A 22,046-nucleotide genomic window follows, 5' to 3' on the forward strand; every position below is an offset into this window, starting at 1 on the left:
CTCTCCTCTGCTTCTGAACCAGACCTCTTGGTAAGTCCTTGCCGCTGCCAATTTTTTTTTTAGGAGGCATACTGGAGCTTCTCTGCAAAAATATCTGGAGCTGGCCGCGAGTGAGAGGCCTGCATGCAGCGCGCTAGCATTTTTATACTGACCGCCGCCTATCGGCCGTTTGGAACGCCGTTAACCAGGAGGTAACGTTTAGAACAGCGTACTGTCCGCTAGTGCCGCCGTTTTGTCTGCCTCTGTCGCCGGTTAAAACGCCCTTGAGGACGCCGATGTGGGCTCTGTCGCCGTTTTACACGCCATTGATTAGGGATACAACGCCGGCACTACAGGAAGGGGCAGGATGAAACGGCGATTAAAAAGTATCAAAACGCCGTTGTCTGCATTGTCTCTGTCATCACGCGAACTCTCCGGGAGCGCTCCCGGAATTATTCGACATGTTGAATAATTTTTTCGATGATTCCCGGTAAAGCCGGAACTAAGCCACACCCCCTAGTGCCGGCATTTGATCCTTAAGACAGCCAAAAACTCTTCCGGGACGCTTCTGGGAGCTCTTACCGTCTATGTGTAAACGGGACTTTAGACTTTTTTAGGTTCAATGATTCCACGGCATGTAGATGTTATGGCGTCAGTGACCCCATGGCCTTGGCGGAGGTTTGCACTCTCCGAGTGCTTCTAGTTTTGTTATGTCATTACTGTCTTCACAACTAGGTGTCTTATTGAGAAGCTGATGGCTTAATTTCCTTCACACACACAATATACTATGAGTCACTGAGCTAGAAACACTACAGTTGAGGAAATATTCTGGAGCTTATGATCCATTACAAACCAGTGAAGCGCCAAGAACTCCAGTATCCGGCGGGAAAGTCAGGTGCACAGCATATTAATGGTGCCACCTTTACCTTAAATCTCACAACTGTATAGGGCACCATATCTCCTGCACTTGCACTGGCATCAGATGATTCCGAGTGACACCGGGCTATAAAAATGAAAATTGTCATCGTTTGACCTATTAGGCTCCCAATTCATACAACACGACAAAATGTGGAGCTGTTACATAAAATATGCAGGTTAACAGGTGTGGAGTGATAAACACAACACGTGTGTGTGTGTGTGTGTGTGTGTGTGTGTGTGTGTGTGTGTTAGCACACATAGCCGGAAGCATCTGTCCTCTCTCTCTCTCGCCCATCTCCCCAGGTAGAAGACCTCTGTCTCGCCTGCCATTTCTCAGCCTGACAGCTGAGAACTAGACAGCGGAACGAGAAGGGTGGAAGCGAGAGAGCTGGGGAAAGTGGAAAGTGGCGAAAGATGGTCGAAGAAGCAGACACACAGAAGGAGGTGGCTAACTCTAGATTATCTTCTCCCTCTTTGGGGACCAGGTGTGCTCCTTCTGAGGGCCACGACTGGAAGGAAGGAAACAAACACAACCTACCCTCATGTTTCACTTGCCATCTCTGCACCTGAAGGTGTGTGTGTGTTTTTTTGGCGGGGGGGGTCAGAAGAGGTTGGCCTCTCGAGGCTACTGGCTTTGTAGTTACACCAGCGTGCACAGACCTGCATGCCTTAACCAGCACCTGCTGCCCGACACGTCTCCGTGAAACAAATGCCAGGCTTTGAGTCAGCAGCTTGAGTGTTTCTCTTTGCACAAACTGACTTGTTCTTCTCACACGTGCACGTGCATGCAGCTGGTCAGGTGTTCCTGGCCAACTTTTACTGCCTCTGTTATTTTTTTGTTTTGTTGTGGTTTGCACTCTGTTGGTTTTGTCAAAATCCGACCAGTTTTTAGTTCTACACACGTGCACAAGTGCATCATGTCTGAAGATGAGAATTATGGGTAATAAAGTGATCTAGAAGCCTGGGGACGTGTTGCCAGACTCTCGACACTGTCATCTCTGTTGCACCTTCAACAACAGCTCAGCGCACAGGTCAGAGGTCAGGTGACTTGATGATTAACAAAATAAAACTGCTTCTTATTTTCATGAAAATGCACCCGGGAAACTCATCATTTTAATTAATGCTGAAGTTACCCACTTTTTTCTGATATTTTTGTATTGGAGTTGCAACATAATGTCTGTTGTATAAATATTTGAATGCTTTTATAGCCGTCTCCAAATCCAACCCGTTCTGCAACCGCTTTTATGCTTTTGTTTTTTTTTGTTTTTTTTTTTAAACTTAGTCCTCCTTCTCTTGTGAAGTTAACATGTTTGGCTCTGTCAACATGTTTGGCTCTGTGTATCATCTGTGTAGCTTTCACAGCTACGCAGATGATACACAGCTGTACATCTCTGTGTCTCCTGATGACACAAGACCAGTGGACACACTTTTTAAACTGCATCTCAGATATCGAATCCTGGATGGCCGAAAAGTTTCTCCAGCTCAACCAGGACAAAACTGAAGTTTTAGTTATTGGTCCTGAGGCCCAGAGAAAGTAACTTTTACCAAAACTTCAGTCACTTTCTTTTAATTCATCTGCACAAGTGAGAAACTTGGGTGTAATTTTAGACTTTGAGCTGACTTTTTTTCCACACGTTAAACATATCACTAAGATAGGTTTTTACTGGTACCTTGTTTCCCATGTATATAAGAAATATACTCAAAACCTGGATTAATCTTTTTAGTCACATAGCACTACTACTATTCTGAACAATACTGTATGTTGCCATCATTTAACGCTGGAGGCTAAGCTTCATCCTCAACTGGGATTTTAACCCCCCCAGGTCACAGTATGAATCGGAGGCCTGATTCTGTCTCCCCGGGTTACCAAACCACTTCTTCCTGTCCACACTATATCAAATGCAAGTGAATAATGGCTCAAGGCAAAACATTTATGACCTCCAGGACTCTGTGTGTGTGTGTGTGTGTGTGTGTGTGTGTGTGTGTGTGTGTGTGTGTGTGTGTGTGTGTGTGTGTGTGTGTGTGTGAGTGTGTGGAGTCATTTATGTTGAAATTCTCCCATCCCCTTTTTTGGCTTGCCCTGGAATAACAAAGCTCATAGGAACTATTGTTTTGCATACTCTATTATATAAATGCCGTATTTGTCGTCAGTTATTACCTCCGCCAAGGAGGTTATGTTTTCGGTCACGTTTGTTTGTTTGTCTGTTTGTCAGCAGGATAACTCAAAACTTTTTGAACGGATTTAAATGAAATTTTATGGAGTGGTTGGAAATCACAAGAGGAACAAGTGATAAAATTTTAGTGGTGATCCGGATCACGATCCGGATACAGGAATGTTTTTTACAGGATTCTTCACCATTGCGGGATAGGGGGAATTTTGACATTCTAGTTTCTAACTCCACAAAAACAAGGCGGAAAGGCTTGAAAAAAATTAGGGTGTAACATAGTCAAATGTTCTGTCAAACCACAAAATTTGGTGATGATCGGATTCCATATCTGGTGATCCAGAATATGCAAAAATATAGGGAAAATAGAAAATGTGTCAGTGTGAGGTGACAAATGAAGCTAGAGATGCACAACTAACACCAAATTGTAGCTGAATCTGTACTGATTCAGTAAGGTGTCATCAGATTTGATGTAGCTTCAAATGTTATGGAGCTAGATCCAGAAGAAAACCGCCATTACCGAAAAATTGTTTTTATACAATAACTTTTGAACTAATAAAGACATAAAAGTGATTCCAAGTTCTAGTGGTATGTTTTCATGGTCAAGGATGTCAAATATAAAGGAAAGAAAATTGTATGTATCATAGTTTCAGTTGTAATACTGAATTGTTGAATAGTTCACTGTGCCAAGGAGGGAATCCCTTTAGGGTCAGTGACCCTATGGCCTTGTTTAGAGAAGTGTTTCATAAATGTTAAAAAACTTCTTATATTTGCAGTTTAGTTGAATAATAAATTGAATTTTGTCTCTTATTTGTTTTGTCTGTAAGCACATGCAATATCAATATCAGTGCTCAGATGACAGTAGCTTCTGGGAAAGGTGCAAGTTGCAATAAACTGTGATGCCAAGCGCTAAGGATACATGCTATCCAGTCACAGCAGAGGAAACCTTTTTTTACTACTGAGCAAACATCATTGTTAGACTTTTTTAGGTTCAATGATTCCACGGCGTGTAGATGTTATGGCGTCAGTGACCCCATGGCCTTGGCGGAGGTTTGCACTCTCTGAGTGCTTCTAGTTTATATATTGTTTGTGTCAGAACATTTTCTTCTATTTGGAAAACTATACAATCTTCAGTTACCAGGTTCCAGCTGCATCATGGGATTACATAATGCAGGCCATTTAAATACTATGGTGGTAGTAAATCATCTGAATGACATTCGACTGCTACTAAATGCATATTGAGTGTTCAGATACCCTATGGATTGGGACCGACTGCTTTTTGCCTTTATAGTATTATTTGTTATAGGATTTTGTAGTTTGACTATATAGTCAGCGAGTATGTAAGTAAGTAGTCTAGATTAGCTAACCATAACCTAACCAATAGTGTAAACCTTAGATAAAACCTATAACATATTATATCTGAGCCTTTGTTTATACCGTCATACTGCTACAATTATTAGCTATTAACTATCTAATAGGCTGCCTAACCCTCATTCACTATATATATATATATATATATATATATATATATATATATATATATATATATACGCTAGTTTAATGCTTTAAGTGGTTACTGGGATGATCAGCTGTAATTACATGTGTTCCCACACGAGGGCGAAGCTACTGAATACTGTGTTAAAAATATAGCAGAAGAAGAAACAGCAAGATATGGAACACTGGCAGCTGCAGGTTTGGTGATTAAAACGCCCACCATTTTTCTCTTTTCTGCAAATATATGTACTTATGTCTCCATGTACATTTCTACACGCTTTACTTTTTCTTGTTCCCCCCTTTTTAATATTATTATATTTAAGTAAATATTGAAGGAGTGGGGTACAATTAGTTTTACCTAACAGCTAACGTTAGCTTATCTAGCCAGCCTTAGCAATGTTCATGTAGCTTACAAAATATTTGGTTCCTTTGTGTCTGATAACAATCTTCTCCTGTGATGTCTTATCCTTCTTCTGACTTATTACTTGTTATATTATATATACCTTTTTCTTGAGCTGCTTGGGTGGGTAGGGAGAGTTCCTATGGGATAACAAAAAGCTTTTTAACCTACCATCCCTGGTACTCAAGACCAGGCACCTAAGTGGCTCTACTCTCCTATTTTACTCTTTCTTTTTTAGATATTTAGATATACCTTTGTATACTGGCATAGTTCCACCTTGGAATTGGAATATAATATATAAGATATACCTTACTGAATTTTCATGTAGTGTTAGACTCTAACTTTGCTCCACACTAGGGAATACATGGATAGGCACTGGTACAAAAGGGCCTCGGGACCCCTATTGGACTTATAACAATACCATAGTAAAATAAAATGTTCATATAAGTAGGAATCCTTTAATTATGTTTTGGTAATTTCACACATTAACTGGAACACTTGGCGATGACATAATGTACCTTTGCCAAGGCTGAGCACTCAATAGGGTGAGGATTATTCACAATATCACATCTTACTCACATTCATGAACAAAACCCTGAGAAACACTTGTAACTTCATCTATGGTCCTGAACTTCGACCTGTCGACTGGACTTCTCATCAAATGCATCTTCTTTTATTGTGTTATATTCTGTTTTGTAAAACTAAGTAAAAACCTTGTAACTGTTCGAATGGTCAAAGCAGTGTGTCATCCCTTTGAGTCTGGTCTGCTTAAGGTTTCTTCCTCAGTATCGTCAGAGGGAGTTTTTCCCTCACCACTGTCACCTGTGTGGTAAGGAACTTTTTTTTTCCAGAAATTCATGGAAAGAATTGAAATCCATGATCATTCCGCCAGGTTTCATGAAAATCTAAAGGTCAGAAAGTGCCTTAAAAGATGATGACAAAATGATCCAGGATCTGCATCTTGACCAGCACCAAAACTGAAAGGGTTTTAATTTTTTATCTAGCAGGTTTCATGAAGATCAGCCAAAATGAGGTTTTGCTTCACTCCGTTATATCATGAACAGCCTGCCAACATGAGTGAAATTATTAGTCGATTACTGAAGTTATTTTTAATTCCATGAAAAATATAAAGGTTTTTTTTTTTTTTCTGTGACTGAAAACTTATTCAGGGACATCACTTACCGAAGTGTTTTAATTAAGTTTCATCCTGCTTTTATATGTATTTTTAACCAGTGCTTACTGAAAAGGTTCTTTAGCTCCTATTCAACCTGTGACTGCAAACTGCTCCCTTTTCAGATGTGACCTGAAGCCATTTAATACTGACATGTTATTGGTCTTTTTCACCATCTCAACATTAACCAGTCATTTGCACTAGATGGCAAACGCAGCAACAAAGCCACCTCACCTGAGGGAAAAAGGCAAAAAATGTACAGTTGCATGACAGACCTGGCAGCTGAGAAGGTTGTCGGTATTCTGCTAAGTGCACACGGAGTACGCGTCAGCCAGTGATGGCGCGTCTCAGGTCAATAGGTTGCCGCAGACTTAGCCGAGCAGCACAGACGGGAGGAGACGAGGGCATCGGCGCGCTTGTTGTAATAGCTGTCTGCTGTGGTCTGATGAGCTGTTTGGGGAAAAGTGGCGATGGCTGCCTGAACGTGTGCGCTGTGACTGATGGTGCAGCCAGGGACAAAAAAATAATACATTCTGAATGGACAGCGTGTTTGTACTTGTGTCTGCAGGTGTGGCAGTGTGGTGAAAGGTGATGGGGCTGGGCTGTGTGAATGATAGCTGATGGGGTCTCTTGAAAGTCTATTTAGCCAGAGTAATGAAGTGCGCCTGGCCGAGAAGAATATGAGGGACGGGCTTAGACAGACGGCGAGGTCACTGCAGTCAACCTTGACAGAAGAGGAGCAATGGACAAGATGACTCAGTTGTAATGACTCTCATTCTGTCTGTCTGCTATGGAGACACCGTGAAGCACAACCAGATCAGGTCAAAACAGAGAGATAGTGTCAGCGGCCACATGTGGGTCATCTGGATTAAGGCTCTGCCAGACTTCAAAAGAACAACTATCAAGACAAAATATCTTTTCAGGGTGCAGGAATGCCACACTGGCCTCTGAAAATATCGAGGTTCCCCTGCTGCTTTTAGTTACAACATCATGTGAGGGCCAAGATGATGGTTGGGTTCCGTTTTCAGTTTGAAGTGGTACCAGAACCAAACAGTACTTTTTTGTTGTTGTTTTTGGCACTCACTCTGAAATCATGAATATTAGTTTCTTGGACATCATGCCCACATGGTGAATAATCATGCCAATTATCCGCACTCTACATAGAAACTGAATGATCCGCACAGCCACAGCGCTCCAATACAAAAAAAAAAGGCTTTATTTAACAAAAAATAAATGCAACGTTTCAGGCAGCCCTACATCAGATGAGCTGACGTAGGGCTGGTCGCTGCGGATCATTCAGTTTCTATCTTTGGTATATTTTTCTTGGTCCTGCATGCCTTTTTTATGTGTTTTGGATGTGCGCGTCTTCATTGCATCACAATTATCCACGCTCTACCATGATTTATTAACTAACAAAGTTATGGCTGGAAATATGCCTGTTTTAAGGAAAAAATTGTGCATCAAAAAAGTAAGTGCAGAACTATATATTTTCAAACCTTTCGTTATCAAATGCAGTGGAGACGAATGCATCAGAGCCCAATGGCAGATATACATTCCTGCTTCTTTGAGAAATTTGTTTCTATGATAATTACCATATTTTCTAAATAGGATAAACATTATTTTTAAACCCCAGTGATGCATTTTGGCCATTCTTTAATGTGAAAGTGCCCATATCATGGTGTGTAGTGTGCTTAGTGTGTGCATCAGCCCTCTGTTGCTTTTCATTATTATTGTTGTTTTATATGAAAAACTAGCATGTTGCCCATTAGGATCCACTGGCTCTAGATTGGGTAGACTTTAAAAAGTATGTAGCTGACATTTTTAAAGGGTGGTAATAAATTAGGCAAAGCTTGAATGAGTTGTAATGGCGTGCATGTCCAGAATGTTTTTAGAACTTTAGACCTCATCAAAATACCTAAGCATAACAAAGGGCAAGTGTCAGCTCTCCCAGTTTTTCTGTGATCAAAGTTAGAAGCAGATACATATGCACTTTGTCTTTTTCACACTCTACCACAAGCATGTGCTTTTAATTTGACATACCCACAAACAGAGATGCTGCCGGAAGACATCAAATGCACTACAGTTTGCAGTCATGGTAACAGCAACATGTCACTTAACTAAACTGACTAACTCAATTGAACTCCAAAAACACAAATCATTAACACTAACAAAACTGTTAAACTAACATGAAGCACAATAACATTTAAAAATTCAAAATCTCAGACTCCCATGGTGCATTGCAGCACAATGTCTATTGATTAGTAGTTAGCTAAAATTGCTAATTTTTCCAAAAATATTAGTCCTATCAACTTGTAAGTTTTCAAAGCATCCAACCTTGACCCAAAATACATAAGCATACCAAACGGCAAACTTCAGCTCTCCCCGCTTTCTGCGTGATCGAAGCCACACACATGCACACACAAAGCCACTTGGCTATTGTAATGTAGATGTCTTCAAAAGTGGACCTTTCCACAAATGGTGGTGGGGAGGGGGGGGGGCTTTGACTCCTCACCTCTCTGGCATCACACCTGCACTCTCTGTAAACAGGAGGAAAACACAGGACAAAGTCTGTCACTTCTGGCAGTGCAGTAGCCATGCACATCAATGGCACTTACCATCAAAACTTAAAAATATTCAACTTTTGCCACTTACTGCAACAAAAAAGGACAAACTGGATGTTTTATTTTTGAGGAGGAATGATGGCGAGCGAGAGATGGATTATTTAAGTGCAGAGAATCACTTGGCTTTAATCATGTCAACATGAATAATTTATAATATTCACAGAGATATTAATCTAAGCCCCAGAAAAGTTATTTTTTTAAGCTGCCATCACAGCCAGGGCTTCGTGTTTTAACTCTGTGCAAAAGACACTTTTATTTGAGTGAATGGTTCTATGTGTTGTTAGCATTAAAAAATCAACACCTCACATTGTCACCTGCAGACCACATGAATTCTGCTGTGCAGTTTATCTGCTGCAGACATGTGAATGCAACATTTAGTTTTCTGCCTCTTTGGGAAATTTGTTTCTGGCATGCTGACTCTACAGTCTGGAAAAATATGACCATGTGTTGATAAATAACAGCAGATGCAGAACAAAGAGGATGGATTTTAAGTTTAACTCTCCTGAATTATTCCATTAATAGTGACAGAAGATACGATATACTCATTGTGAACCTTTAAGCCAAATGAATCACTTTCCTCCAAAAATAGTTTGTTGTTTCAAAACAGGTCAGGTCATGAAAAATGCACTGGTGCGGTGCATTACTGCCCCCCCCCCAATGGAACCTCCTTCCTTCCTGGATGGCAGCCACCCAGGCAGACAACAGCATATCCCTACCTCTCAAAATTATTTTGCAGTATCTGCCAAAGTCAGGTGAAATGTGGGGGTGTCCTTGTCCTTCTCCATCCACTGTGGTCCTCATCGCCAATGCACCTGTGGGCTGGATCATGACCAGAGGAACAGACCACATGCCTAAAATATTGTAGCTGATGTTACCTTAGAATGAAAATGCCGTAACTCATGTGAGTCTCTTTCAGAAACCAAAATTTGAAATAAAACATTGGTGCTTCCTGCCTTAGTGTTTGGCTATGAAACTTGGAAGATAAAGACCTCGACCTTCTTTTGCCTGAAAAGGTATTGGTATTGCCAAATCTCTGTGTCCAGGGACATCATGACTCTACAGTATAAGTTCTTTTCAGGTGTTCTGTGATTCCAAAGGCCAATGACACAAATATGTGAATGTCACTGCTAAGGTAAGTTAATGTCGCAAGACTAAACCACGTATAGTTATGCTTTTGATGGCTGAGACCAGTAAGACACTAAAAGCCTGGAACTTACTTTTGATAAATGACAACAGGAAGCCCAGACACAACTTTTCCTCACTCAGCTTCTAAAATGCTGCAATCAGGGTAAAGTCAAGGTCCATAAACTTCTCATTGCCAATAAAGCACCAAAATCACTGGTTTCCACAAGCCTACCAAACATCTAGTCCATGCAAGGATTGAACGGTGTAGGAACCAGAACACATCCCTGAGGAACACCAGTTTTCCCTGTGAAAATAAATTAGTTATTAAGTAGGCTGGTTGTGAAGTCCAACTCTTCTTAGAGGTTTCCCATCATGTTCCAGAGAGCAGTCCAGTAAGAAATATTGACTAACTGAAACAATGTTTTACTATAACACAATGAAATAATTGTTTTGAAATGTCTGAAATATTACATGGAATAGTAACCTGTGATGGTAAAATAATTCTTCTTGTTTTGTTGTTTTAAATGTTTAAAGTAAATGACTCGTATGCTTCACAATACAATTCTTTTCTGAATGCTAAAACAGATGAGTAAAAAAAGTGTTTTTTCAAAGCATATGACTTAAAAACTGCATCACAAAATTATTCACATTTTCAAACCACCATCAGCTAAATTTCTTTAGAAACCTTTGTGCTGTATCACCATAATAAACTAGGCAGTTGCTTTACAAAATGATTCACTCTTTCAATACACAAATGTCTCCCCCTGGATGGGATGCTAGTCTGACATGGGTTACTTCCCCAGCAAAGGCTGGTGGTCATTTCCAGCTGGGTGGACTGTGGTGATGCAGTGTCTTATCCAAAGACTAGACAGCTACTGTGATGAGGATTTGAAAACATTCAAGTATGAGTTTCACATTTAGATGTGAATTTATTAATGTAGTTGTTCAGATGACAAAGGACCAGTGTGTGTTTGTTTGTGTTTTTTGTTTTTTTTTTCCCCTTGGTGGTGGTGAATTCATTCAACAATAAACAGCTAAGGACAAGCTTATAATCATATGATACTTAAAAAGCACTCACTCTCAGCAAGAACCAAATGTCTGTCCAATCTGCTACCACAGATGACTTATTTATTTATTGTCTCTATTGTGACTTATACAAAGCGCAAATGCTTTGCCCTTCATAGTGTTGGCATCACGGAGTGACGAGCTTTGCTCCACTCTGTTTGACAAGGACCTGCAGTGATCTCACAGCCGGGGTTTTAATTTTTTTTATTTTTTTGAGAAGTTGAAGTGTTTTCAATTTGAAAGTGCTCCGAGCAGCTGCACAGATAAGCCACTGGGTGCTGTGGTTTTTCTGTTACATGTGGCAGCATATGCTCCATTCTCACCTAAAGCAAATGGAAAAAAAAAAAAGATGCTGGCACTCTGAAAAAAAAAAAAAAAGTGCTATATGGAGACGGTGCCTAGTGGTTCCCAACTGGACAACTAATGATTTTCAAGTCTTTTTCAGCCCTTGTGGGAAAGTTTTTTTTTTTTTTTTTTTTTTTTTCTTCCTCCAAAAATGAATTTGACTTTATGAGGTCTCACGTCCTGTTTTAATTTTCGTGCCATTGCACACTGGACTGATGTGGAGTGAGATTTCCATCCAAAGGCCATCGATGAAGGCGGCCACTGGATCAGTCACGTGCACCCTCAAGTACTTTCTGTGGATGCTGAAGGCTGTCTTATGATCCACACAAACAGTCTCTGTTTTTAGCCTGTCACTGAGGGACTGCCGTTTCTCCCCCACGCACCCCCTTGTTGTGTCTGTTAACTTGTGCCAAGTCATATGAAGATCACTCCGAGAGAAGGATGGGATTTGGGCACCAGTGATTTCTGAGGAACTGGACAGACGGTCAGAGTGACAGGAACCAGAAAAGTTGTTTTGGGTGAGTTATTCAGGTCAGGGAACGAGGAAAGTAGAACAAAACCATGGTGGCTACATCTTGAAAGTCCACAAGTTTAATCCAAACACCTTCTTATAAAAATGTACACTCTTAAAACAACAGCCTGAAGAGCTGGAGCCGTGGCACATTTGCCGCTTTGATGGGACACATGGCTGAGCCGTTGAACATCTCGCGGTGGCACGTTTCCACCGACTGTAACAAAGACTCTCTGAGGAGTCGCTTTAATCCGGGCCTGATTTGCTTTCTGATCACTCGCAAGATAATCTTCTCAGGTGTATGCAACAAAACACACATGAGAGAACTTCAATGACACTGTTTATTTATCACCACTTGACCTGTGCACATGTGCGCACACGTGTGCGTGTATGTGTGTATAAAGGTGTGTTTTTGTGTGTGTCTCTTGCGTGACTGTAAAACCTTTTTAACATCTAGCTCGATTGTAACAATCCTTCTTTCTGTACATGAACACATATTATGCAAGGAAAATACACAAGAGGCCAAACACAACTCTGTCACCATCTTGACTGCACACATATGGCGATGGTAAAAATGAATCTGCAAACTTAATTCCGGATTGTGTGAAGCTTTGAAGCTGAAGCACTCTTTGTCTGAACTGGTACAAATGTTGATTTTTGTAGCACTTTGTGTTTGACTGAATGACACTGAGGTGTAGAAACTAACCAATGGTTACACAGTTTTCAGAAAAAAAGGATATTGTGTGTGTGTGTGTGTGTGTGTGTATATATATAGTTATATATAGATTTATATTCATTTATAAGCTTTTTAAAATAGCACAGTAAACACTTTGCACACATGATAAAAACCACTGAATGTGTCTGATTGTTTTCTGTATAGGCCAATGGCGTCAAAGGGAACCGCATCTCATCGAGGCTGGTTTCACGCTCTCTACAGTCAGCTCAGGAAGGGATCTGCGCGTCACATGAGGATACTCATCTCGTGATGTTTTATTGATAAATCGAGCACAAGCGTTGGCTTTTAGCTCTGTTTTGTCTGTTTTCCAAAGTGTGAAATCTCCTTCCTGAATTGGCTTTACTGAAAAAGGACCAAAGCGGTCTCTCAGACCATTTTTCTGTCTGCGACTGTAAGCTGGAATACGTTAGAATCTGAACACTTTAACCACACAGAAAGAACAACGGAAACCAAAAAAGGTATATAAAGACAGTCGAGTCGAAAAAAACGGAGATACGGAATTGATAGTACTGCACATCGTCTCTGTTCGAGATTTCATACCTGTACAACAGCTGATCCCTCTCAAATTGTCTCTCGCTCTTTTCCGCACATGGCCTCTGTACAATTGGCTTCATGGTGACCATAGAAATAGCTAAAGGGTTCCGTTTGATGCTGATGTTTGTACAGAAACAGTTTTTTCTTCATGTAAACAGGCACACAGCTCTCTGGAGGCTAAAAAAAAAACCCTTTTGAGTTGATCGTCCCTCTTCATCTCACTTGTGTCGTAATCCTTATGTTTGAGTTCCTCTCTGTTCGCTGCTGATGATATTCTAATCTTCACATTGTTGAGTGTTTTTGGCCCTAGTCTCAGTCCTGCTGAGAGGAATAAGGCCTTAGATTTCTCCTCAGAGGTTTACAGCTACTCAGAATTTATGTCTCCTTGCTCCCTTAGCAACCACCGCCAGGGCTTCGTTACAGATTGCCGCTCGAGATAATGAAGTTTAACCGAGGTTGCTGTTGTCCAGGCCACTCTTTGTTTTATGTTATTTCTGTCTTTAACATAAGTGTTGGTGGTCTACTACAGAAATTCACGCTGTCTCCGACAGGTCCACATGGAACGAGCTAGCAAATCCTTTTGTGGGCTGAAAAGAGAGAAAGGACACTCGTTAAAGCAGTCGTAGTCATTGTTTTGGTCAGCAGGTGTCCTTAAAACTTCATAAATGGTTGTAGTTAGAATATACTCCATAGACAGCGAAATACTCTTTCCCAACGCAATTCAATTTTATTAGATTTTAATAGCATCAAATTACAGAACAAATCTTCTAAAACTAGTCACATTTTCATGCAAAAGGTTTTACTGAATGTGACGAGTTGAAATCGGGAAACGCTAACCCTAACTATACCCATGATCGTAACCTTACCCCAAACAAAGATGAATGTTGGATGATGATGCAGAAGTGAAGCAAATACTTCTGCTATCAGACAGAAAGGATGTTTCTCTGAAAAAACACATTTATGTGATGCGAAAAGGTGCTGATGGAATGTCAAAATGTGATGAGGTGGACATGAGGGTCTGCTGGGTTTCATGTATGAGGAACTGCAAAGTTCTTCACTGTTGCTTTAAATGAAAAGGAGCTGCTGATTGGCACGGTGGGTGTTTAGCAAGAGTCTACATATGTTGTTCCATATCAGAGATCTGTGCAAAATCTGTAGTCACCCTAGAAAGTTCATTATACTTTTCCAAAATGTAATTTCAGAATGTCCACACATACCTATTTTAACAAACTTGTGACATTTTATTTCTTGTGGTTGATTTTTGTAAGAGAAACAAAACTATTTATTTCATCATTCTTCAATTACAAATGAGGTATATACTGTAATTCAATTTTCTTCAATCTGAATTTCAGCTTGGGCGGCACATGTGTTAGCGGTTAGCACTGTTGTGTGACAACCAGATGGTCATGGGATCGCTTCCTGCCTGGTCCTTTCTGTGTGGAGTTTACATGTTTTGCCCTTGTTCACATGGGTTCCATTCGGGTTCTCCAGCTTCCTCCCACTTTCAAAAGCATGCAGGTTTGGTGAAGTGGAACCTTTCAAAATGACCGTAGGTGTGAATGTTTGTCTGTCTATGTGTTCCTGCAATACACTGGTGCCATGTCCAACGTGTACCCCGTTTCTCACCCTTTGAATGCTGGAATAGGCTCCAACATCCCTATGATCCTTGATTTGAATTAGCAGTTTTTCTCATAAATTTCAGGAGCTAAATAATAAATAAAAAGATTTTAGATTTATCATAAAAAACATGAAAAGTGGTCATGTTTGATTTAATTTTTAAATGATCAGACTCCCATTGTTTTGTAATAAGGTATCTGTTGCACAGTACTGCATATCACAAGTTAAAACTGAGGTATTTGTGTGTGTGTGTGGGGGGGGTGGGGGGCTCTAAATTTTATTCATCTCATGGGTTTCTACAAGAACATGAAATTGTGACATTGAGGAATGTTTACATGAAGTCAGATACAAACCCAGTTTGCACATTAAGACCCCATTAGAACAAATGACACTGGTTCATTGAGCCGTTTCATGAGATGTTTGCTTCAAACGCCGTGTCTTTCATAATAAACGCCACAAAGGACTTTCTCAGAGGTTATTTGCATCGTTCCAAGGCGGGTCCCTGCAGCATAACAGTAAAGCTAATTTCAGAATTAGTCAAAACATGTCCATCAGAGATGATAAATGTTCAGAATGTTGTTACTGCATAGAAAATCCACACAGGACTAATTGCTTCATTAATTTTCAATAAACGGCTCATTAAACATTTAGGAACTCTTTATCAAGGCAACCCTTGTGAGAAGAGAGCGCTGTAGTACCCTGCAGAGGAGAATGACACTAATTTTTAAGAGTAGGACTTTTGTTCACAGAGCTTCATCCCATGAGGCTTTTTTCACCTTTTAACTATAAAACCTTCACAGAGACTCAATATTTTTTATTCTTTTCTCTTTAAAAAAAAATTGGAAAATTTGAAGTTGTGATTCAAATCATCTAAAGTGGTGTATTTTGGATGGACTGAATATGAAATGAATTTACTGGAAACCTTCAACCCACCTGAGATGAACAGATGTGCACGCTGCTGTATTCAGTGCAAAAGCAGCTCAAGCATTTAGGTGCTTGAGCTGAGCTAAGAGCTAAGAGCACCCCCCCCCCCACACACACACACACACACACACACATAGACTTGATGTGCAACACAAAGAAAGATTCACTCGCTTGCAAAGATGCAAATTTACCAAGAGTACAAAATGGGTTATCATGCAGAAGATTTCCCTGCGAGGTCGTTGGCAGTCTGCATGCAGCGTGGTGCAGGATGGCGGTTAACATGGCGAGTGGAAATGACTTCTCTACTGAACATGTGTGTGACCGATCCATTCGCTACCCTTACAGCTAATTGAATATTCATGGAGTGTCTGAGCTTTTAAAGCACTTCAAACTGTCCTCAAATCCTTTTCTCAAACACCCCATTCAAAATCAGAAATGTAAGATGGAGACTTCACCCCCCCCCCCCCCCCCCCCCAAAAAAGGATGTGAACATGATCCTGTTTTCAAAATAAAACTCTTTGTGGTGTGTTGTTACTTCTTAGGAAGGGTTCGGTGGCACTACTTGACAGTCCCCCTCAGACATATTACTTTCAGTCCAGTATTGATCCATGAGCAAATACAGATGTATAAAGCACCCTTTTCAGAATAAAATGGACTTTGTGTTACATGAACAATAATTCACTTTTTTTTCTGCACTCTTTGAATGATTCAGTAGGGAAGTCATTGTACTCAAGGAAGCTGTAGCACAAGAAATGGGGAAAAATAATACACTTGCAACATGACACAATCTGTCCTATTTTAAATTAGAGGTCCATATGTATTTGGACACTGAATGCTTGTTTTTATGACCTCACAACTTTAAGTTCTTAAAGAAAATAATGTTTTTTAACAGATAAAAAGTAACTGGGTAAGTGTTAACTGAGCTGTTTGATATTGAGGTGCGTGATACTGTTATCACCACACCCGTGCATTAATGCATGTGAGGGGCTTCTTTTCAGTCCTGTGTGAGCGGAGACATGGGAACATAATAAAATAAGTTGAAGATTTTTTTTAATCCAATTTGGACCAATAATGGAATGTTTGAGGGTCAGCCAAGGAATAAGGGATGTTGACTTGGAAGAAAAATTTGTTTAATGCTAAGGTCACATGTAGAGGGTACTTAGACTATTGAGTAATTTGTTAGATACATTTATAACTGCTGTTAAAAATTAGAATGAAGTCAAATCCCATCTTCTGATTTCTTATATGACCTTGGGTGACCTTGAAAAATTTAACTGATTCAGAAATGCTATTGTGACTTTCATAGTCACGAAGCTTGAATATGAAGTATATGTAGGCCACATAGGTTGGTCACTACCACCCAGATTCCCAAAGGTTTTGATATGGCATTTTGGCCACCGATCTACAGGGTAATAAACGTTTGATGGCCAACCAAAAAAATGGTAGCTGTAGCCATGTCAAGGTTAATAAAGGATTAGAAAGTGATTGACATTTCAAATGCTCCAATCATATTGAGAATTATAACACATTTGTCTGATCAAAGGGATTCCAAAAGGTATAGTCTGGACCAAGGAAATAGAGACCTGGAATGGACGTGCGCGCCTCAATCTATTACTGTTGCTCAGGACAGGAAGGCACCATCACTAAGGGTGGAAATGTGCCGTTCATAAATAATAATCTGACCGTCGCTATTTCTTAACAGATTTTAATAAATGTAGCCTGGTTTTAAAGTCCTTTAGTTGCTCTTTCTAATGAACCCATACATGCCTAGGTAGAAAAAAAATGTTTTATGTAAAGTGTGGAAATTTGGGTAAAATATGCCATTCTGTTAATTTACTGTGATGTTTTTTTTTTTTCCTGTCATCATAATTCTCGATGGCTTTTTATAAATGAAGCCTTGTTAGTTGTATTCAAGCTGATTAAAAGCACTAATGAAGCCATACATGCCTGGATAAAAAATCCTTATGTATTAAAACATAAATCTGAAGCATACCTTGCCATTGTGCTCATTTACCTTGCTGCTTTTTCCACTGTAATATTATTGCTAGTCTTTTAATGACAACAACATATATATGATTTTTTTTCTAACATTTTATTACAAGTAGATATAAAGCCATTCAGAATTTATGACTTTTGACCCTCAGTCAGGGTAAAAAGTACCTCCTCCATCCCCTCCAACCACACTGATAAAATTTAAATGCCGCCTGTGACCACCATGTACATATCATATTAAACAACACTGCAAGTATGTGTGTGTGTGTGTATATATATATATATATATATATATATAAAATTTTTGTTTCCGTATTTGTATGCATGTGAACGCAGCTTAATGAAAAGAACTTATGGCGTTGAGTTATAGTCTCAGTATATCGATATTAAATTGCGACATAACGACTTTAAAATAGGCATTTATTTTACATAATTACATTAAGGCTCTTGTACAGTTCATTTTAGTATTTGAGAATTTGTTTTTGTAGTTGGTGCAATTGATGGTGAAGCACTAGCTGCCTTTTTTCCCCCTCATTTCGCTTCTGTTTAACAGGTGCCTTAACTGGCTCAAGGCACTCTGTCCAACCTTAGTAATGGCCGCAGTGCGGCACGCCGCTAGTCACGTGACATCCATTCCAGGTCTCTCTTTCCATGATCTGGACTATCTGACTGAATGTTATGGGCAAATATGGTGACAAAGCTATGGGGGACATTCTGAGCAGCAGCGGTCAGAGTGCCCCCCTGTGCAATTAATCAGTAATGTGCAATGTTGTAATTTTTTTTTTTTTTTTTTTTTTTTTACCAAAATTGGAGTGAGGTAAAATGATTAATAAATGGAATAGTTTTCACTGTCTTGAATGCTTAGTCTCTAAAGTAATTGGATTAACTCAACCAATAATTTGCTTTACCTTTGACCCTTGTACAAACTGAAATTGACTTTTTTGTTGTCATTTCTGCAATTATTACCCTTTAACCCCATAACACAGAGTCAGATAGTCCAAACTACCTTAGAATATCTGTGATCAGATAAATAATGTGGTATGCTTGTCAAGATGATTTAAGCATTGTTAAATGTTGACCCCTATGTAATCCATCATTGGCCCCTAGCTGGGATGCCCATCATATGTCAGTGTATTAACTGGAGATATACTGAGTAAATGATGGATGGTACAAACATATTTCTGTTTGTCACATAACCTTTTGACACTCAAACTTAAAATCTCATCCCCTTGAGGAAAAGGCCCCACAGAACCTTATATTATAGTATAACTGAATCAGAAACAGTTAATTGGCATGAATCAGTGTAAAAGATACCAGATGCAGGTGTTGCACTGACTGAGTTTCCATTCTAGATGAATTTCAGTCTCATATGTAACACTTCAAATCAGCTCCCAACGACTGAGCTACATGTCAAACAATTTACATCCAAGATAATATAACTCAGTGTCCAAATACATATGGGCAAAGCTGCACATGAGTGCTGAAAATAGAAGCATGATGTGTGCTGATGACCTTTACTTTTATGAGCATCAGATAAAGGTTGAGCAGAAAGGGTAAATTCAGAGAAAATGGGGGAAAGAAAGAAAGTGGCCACAACTGTTTGTTTGTTTTTTAACCAATTCAAAATTATTTTTTTCCAAGTCATATGATTACAGAGAGGTTAGGATGGGGTTAGACAGAATTTATTAATGTGGGGATTTTGGAAAAGGGGATGAGGTAACAGTTTTTTACAAAGTTAGAATTTACAAATTAATACATCAATACATTGAAGCCATGATTTGAAACTTTTAGAAAAATAGACAAACTAAGTCCAGATCAGAATCAAGAGGTATAGTCAACGACCCATCCTTCTAGTACAGTGAATCCAGAAAGTATTCACACATCACTTTTTTTCCCACATATTTTTATGTTACAGCCTCATACCAAAATGGATGAAATAATTTTTTTTCTCAAAATTCTATATATAATATCCTATGAGAACAATGTGAAAAGTGTTTTTTTTTTTTTTTTTTTAATTTGTGGAAATTTATTGGAAAAAAAAAATCACTTAGACGTAAGTATTCACAGCTTTGGCATGAAGCGCCAAGTTAAGCTCAAACTGTAGACACCTCTGAAGAATGATCAGTGGAATTGGGATGCACCAAACTGGAGTCAACCAGGGGTAAATTCAGACATGATTTTGGAAAGGCACACACCTGTCTACACATAAGGTCTCACAGCTGACAGTGCATGTCATAGCACAAACCAAGCATGAAGTCAAATGAACTGTCTGTAGACCTCAAACAGGATTGTCTCAAGCCACAAATCTGGGGAAGGGTACAGATTTTTCTGCTGCTTTGAAGGTCCCAATGACCACAGTGGCCTCCATCATCCATAAATGGAACAAGTTCAGATCCAACAGGACTCCAACCACAGCTGGCTACCTGTCTAAACTGAGCAATCGGGGGGAAAAGGGCCTTAGTCAGGGAGGTGACCAAGAACCCGATGGTCACTCTGTCAGAGCCCCAGCATTCCTCTGTGGAGAGAGGAGAAGTGCCATGTAGGCCTGAATGGTAGACTGCTGCAGAGTAGCCAGACGAAAGCCGCTCCTTAGTAAAAGCCCCATGGCAGCTCACCTGGAGTTTGTCAAAACGCACCTGTAGGACTCTCAGACCAGTAGAAACAAAATTCTCTGGTTTGATGAAACCAAGATCAAACTCTGTGGTGTGAATGCCAGGCATCATGTTTAGAGGAAACCAGGTGCCATTCCTACAGTGAAGCATGGTGGTGGCAGCATCATGCTGTGAGGATGTTTTTCAGCAGCAGGAACTGGCAGACTGGTCAGCACTGAGGGAAAGATGAATGCAGCAATGTACAAAGACATCCTGGATGAAAACCTGCTCTGGAGCACTTGGCTCTCAGACTGGGGTGAAGGTTCATCATTCAGCAGGACAATGACCCTGACTAACCACAAGCCAAGATCTCAAAGGAGTGGCTTCAGGACAACTCTGTGAATGTCCTTGAGTGGCCCAGCCAGAGCCCAGATCTGAATCTGACTGAACATCTCTGGAGAGATCTGAAAATGTCTGTGCACCGACGCTCCCCATCCAACCTGATGGAGCTTGAGAGGTGCTGCAAAGAGGAATAGACCAAACTGCCCAGAGATAGGTGCACCAAGCTTGTGGCATCATATTCAAGATGACTTGAGGCTGTAATTACTGCCAAAGGTGCGCCAACAAATTACTGAGCAAAGGTGTCAGTACTTATGTACATGTTGTTGCATTCATTAATCATGAATCAAGAAAATTTATTGAAAACCTATACTGATAAAAATACAGAGTACAGAGTTTTTGAGTGCTCACCACACACACACACTGCCTGGCTGCTTCTTCTGACTTCTTTTTTCTTCCACTGTCCGCTTCCTGTTTGTTTCAAGATTTACAATGAGCAACTTGCACCTTGAACTCGGAGACATGCATCAGATTTGAGAAAGCTTGTTTGTATGTGCAGTTCACATCCTATCTTTGAAGCACCCTGTTTTGTTATTGCTGATATGGGCATTAAATTTAAGGGCATGACACGTGCCACTGACAATAACTTCGTGTGGAGACTGTGCAGCTTTCAGCAAGGTTACATGACAATTGTTCAATAACAGAACTAACATACCTATGACAATGTAATTCCTTAGATTTTTATTTTTAATAAATTTGCAAAAATTTAAAAAAAAAACATGTGGTTATTATGGGGTGCTGTGAGTAGAATGTTTTAGGGGGGAAATGAATTCACTCCATTTTTGTATAAGGCTGTTACACAACAGTTTGTGGAAGAAGTGAAGCACTATGAATAGTTTCTGGATGCACGGTATCTGTACTGGACCAGACTAAAGTCAAAGGGTCCGAGGGAACTTTCATACTGATACTCACAGAGAAAGGTGGATTTGTATGGAAGCGTCCCCCTATCGTACTCTTTCCTCTCTAGCGTGCTGGAGCTGTACTGCTGCTGTTGCTGATGGAAGTGATGGTGAAGGCTGTGGTGTGACTGTGACCTTTGACCGTCCTTGCCAAAGGTGGAGAATGACCTATCGTTGGACGAAGCAGTGGACGAACTCATGGTGAGTTGGTCGGAGAGGTTGACGGACGAGGGTACCTCAGTGTCGGGCAGTGTAGCATCCATGCCGGGTACGTGCAGGTTGCTGCGGTAATCTGGCCCCTGGCGGCCGTCGGATGGCACAAAGGACGGCATCCAGCAGCGGTCAGAGTGCCCCAAGGCCTTACACTCCTCCGTGCAGTTTGAGAACAAATCAGCGCCTGATGACAGGATCGAAGTGTGGATCATGACAAGAGGGAGAAAGGAGGTGGCATGGGTATTTTGGAGAGGAGGGGGTAGAGCAAGAGAAAGAGACCAGAAAAAGAAGCATGATTTAGCAATCATTTGCCAAAGTCAAAATGCTGAAAAAGTGCACCAAAAGCT

At 40.3% G+C, this 22,046-nt stretch overlaps 1 protein-coding gene across 2 annotated transcripts in view; it reads right to left on the reverse strand.

Annotated features, from left to right (window-relative positions):
- Positions 1-13,203: 13,203 nt before the first annotated feature.
- Positions 13,204-22,046, reverse strand: part of pcdh10a (protocadherin 10a) — a 60,199-nt gene continuing 51,356 nt past the window's right edge. Inside the window, exons 4-5 of one of the 2 annotated variants that reach the window (XM_034187345.1) lie at positions 21,500-21,883; positions 13,204-13,651 (exon numbers count right to left, since the gene is read on the reverse strand). In XM_034187345.1, the coding sequence (XP_034043236.1) occupies positions 13,632-13,651; positions 21,500-21,883 (404 nt within the window). In that variant the 3' untranslated portion in view covers positions 13,204-13,631. The remainder of the gene's footprint in view (positions 13,652-21,499; positions 21,884-22,046) is intronic. The other variant, XM_034187346.1, reaches the window with a different exon arrangement.

Source organism: Thalassophryne amazonica, chromosome 15 (genome assembly GCF_902500255.1).
Source record: "Thalassophryne amazonica chromosome 15, fThaAma1.1, whole genome shotgun sequence".
Classification (NCBI taxonomy): Eukaryota; Metazoa; Chordata; class Actinopteri; order Batrachoidiformes; family Batrachoididae; genus Thalassophryne; species Thalassophryne amazonica.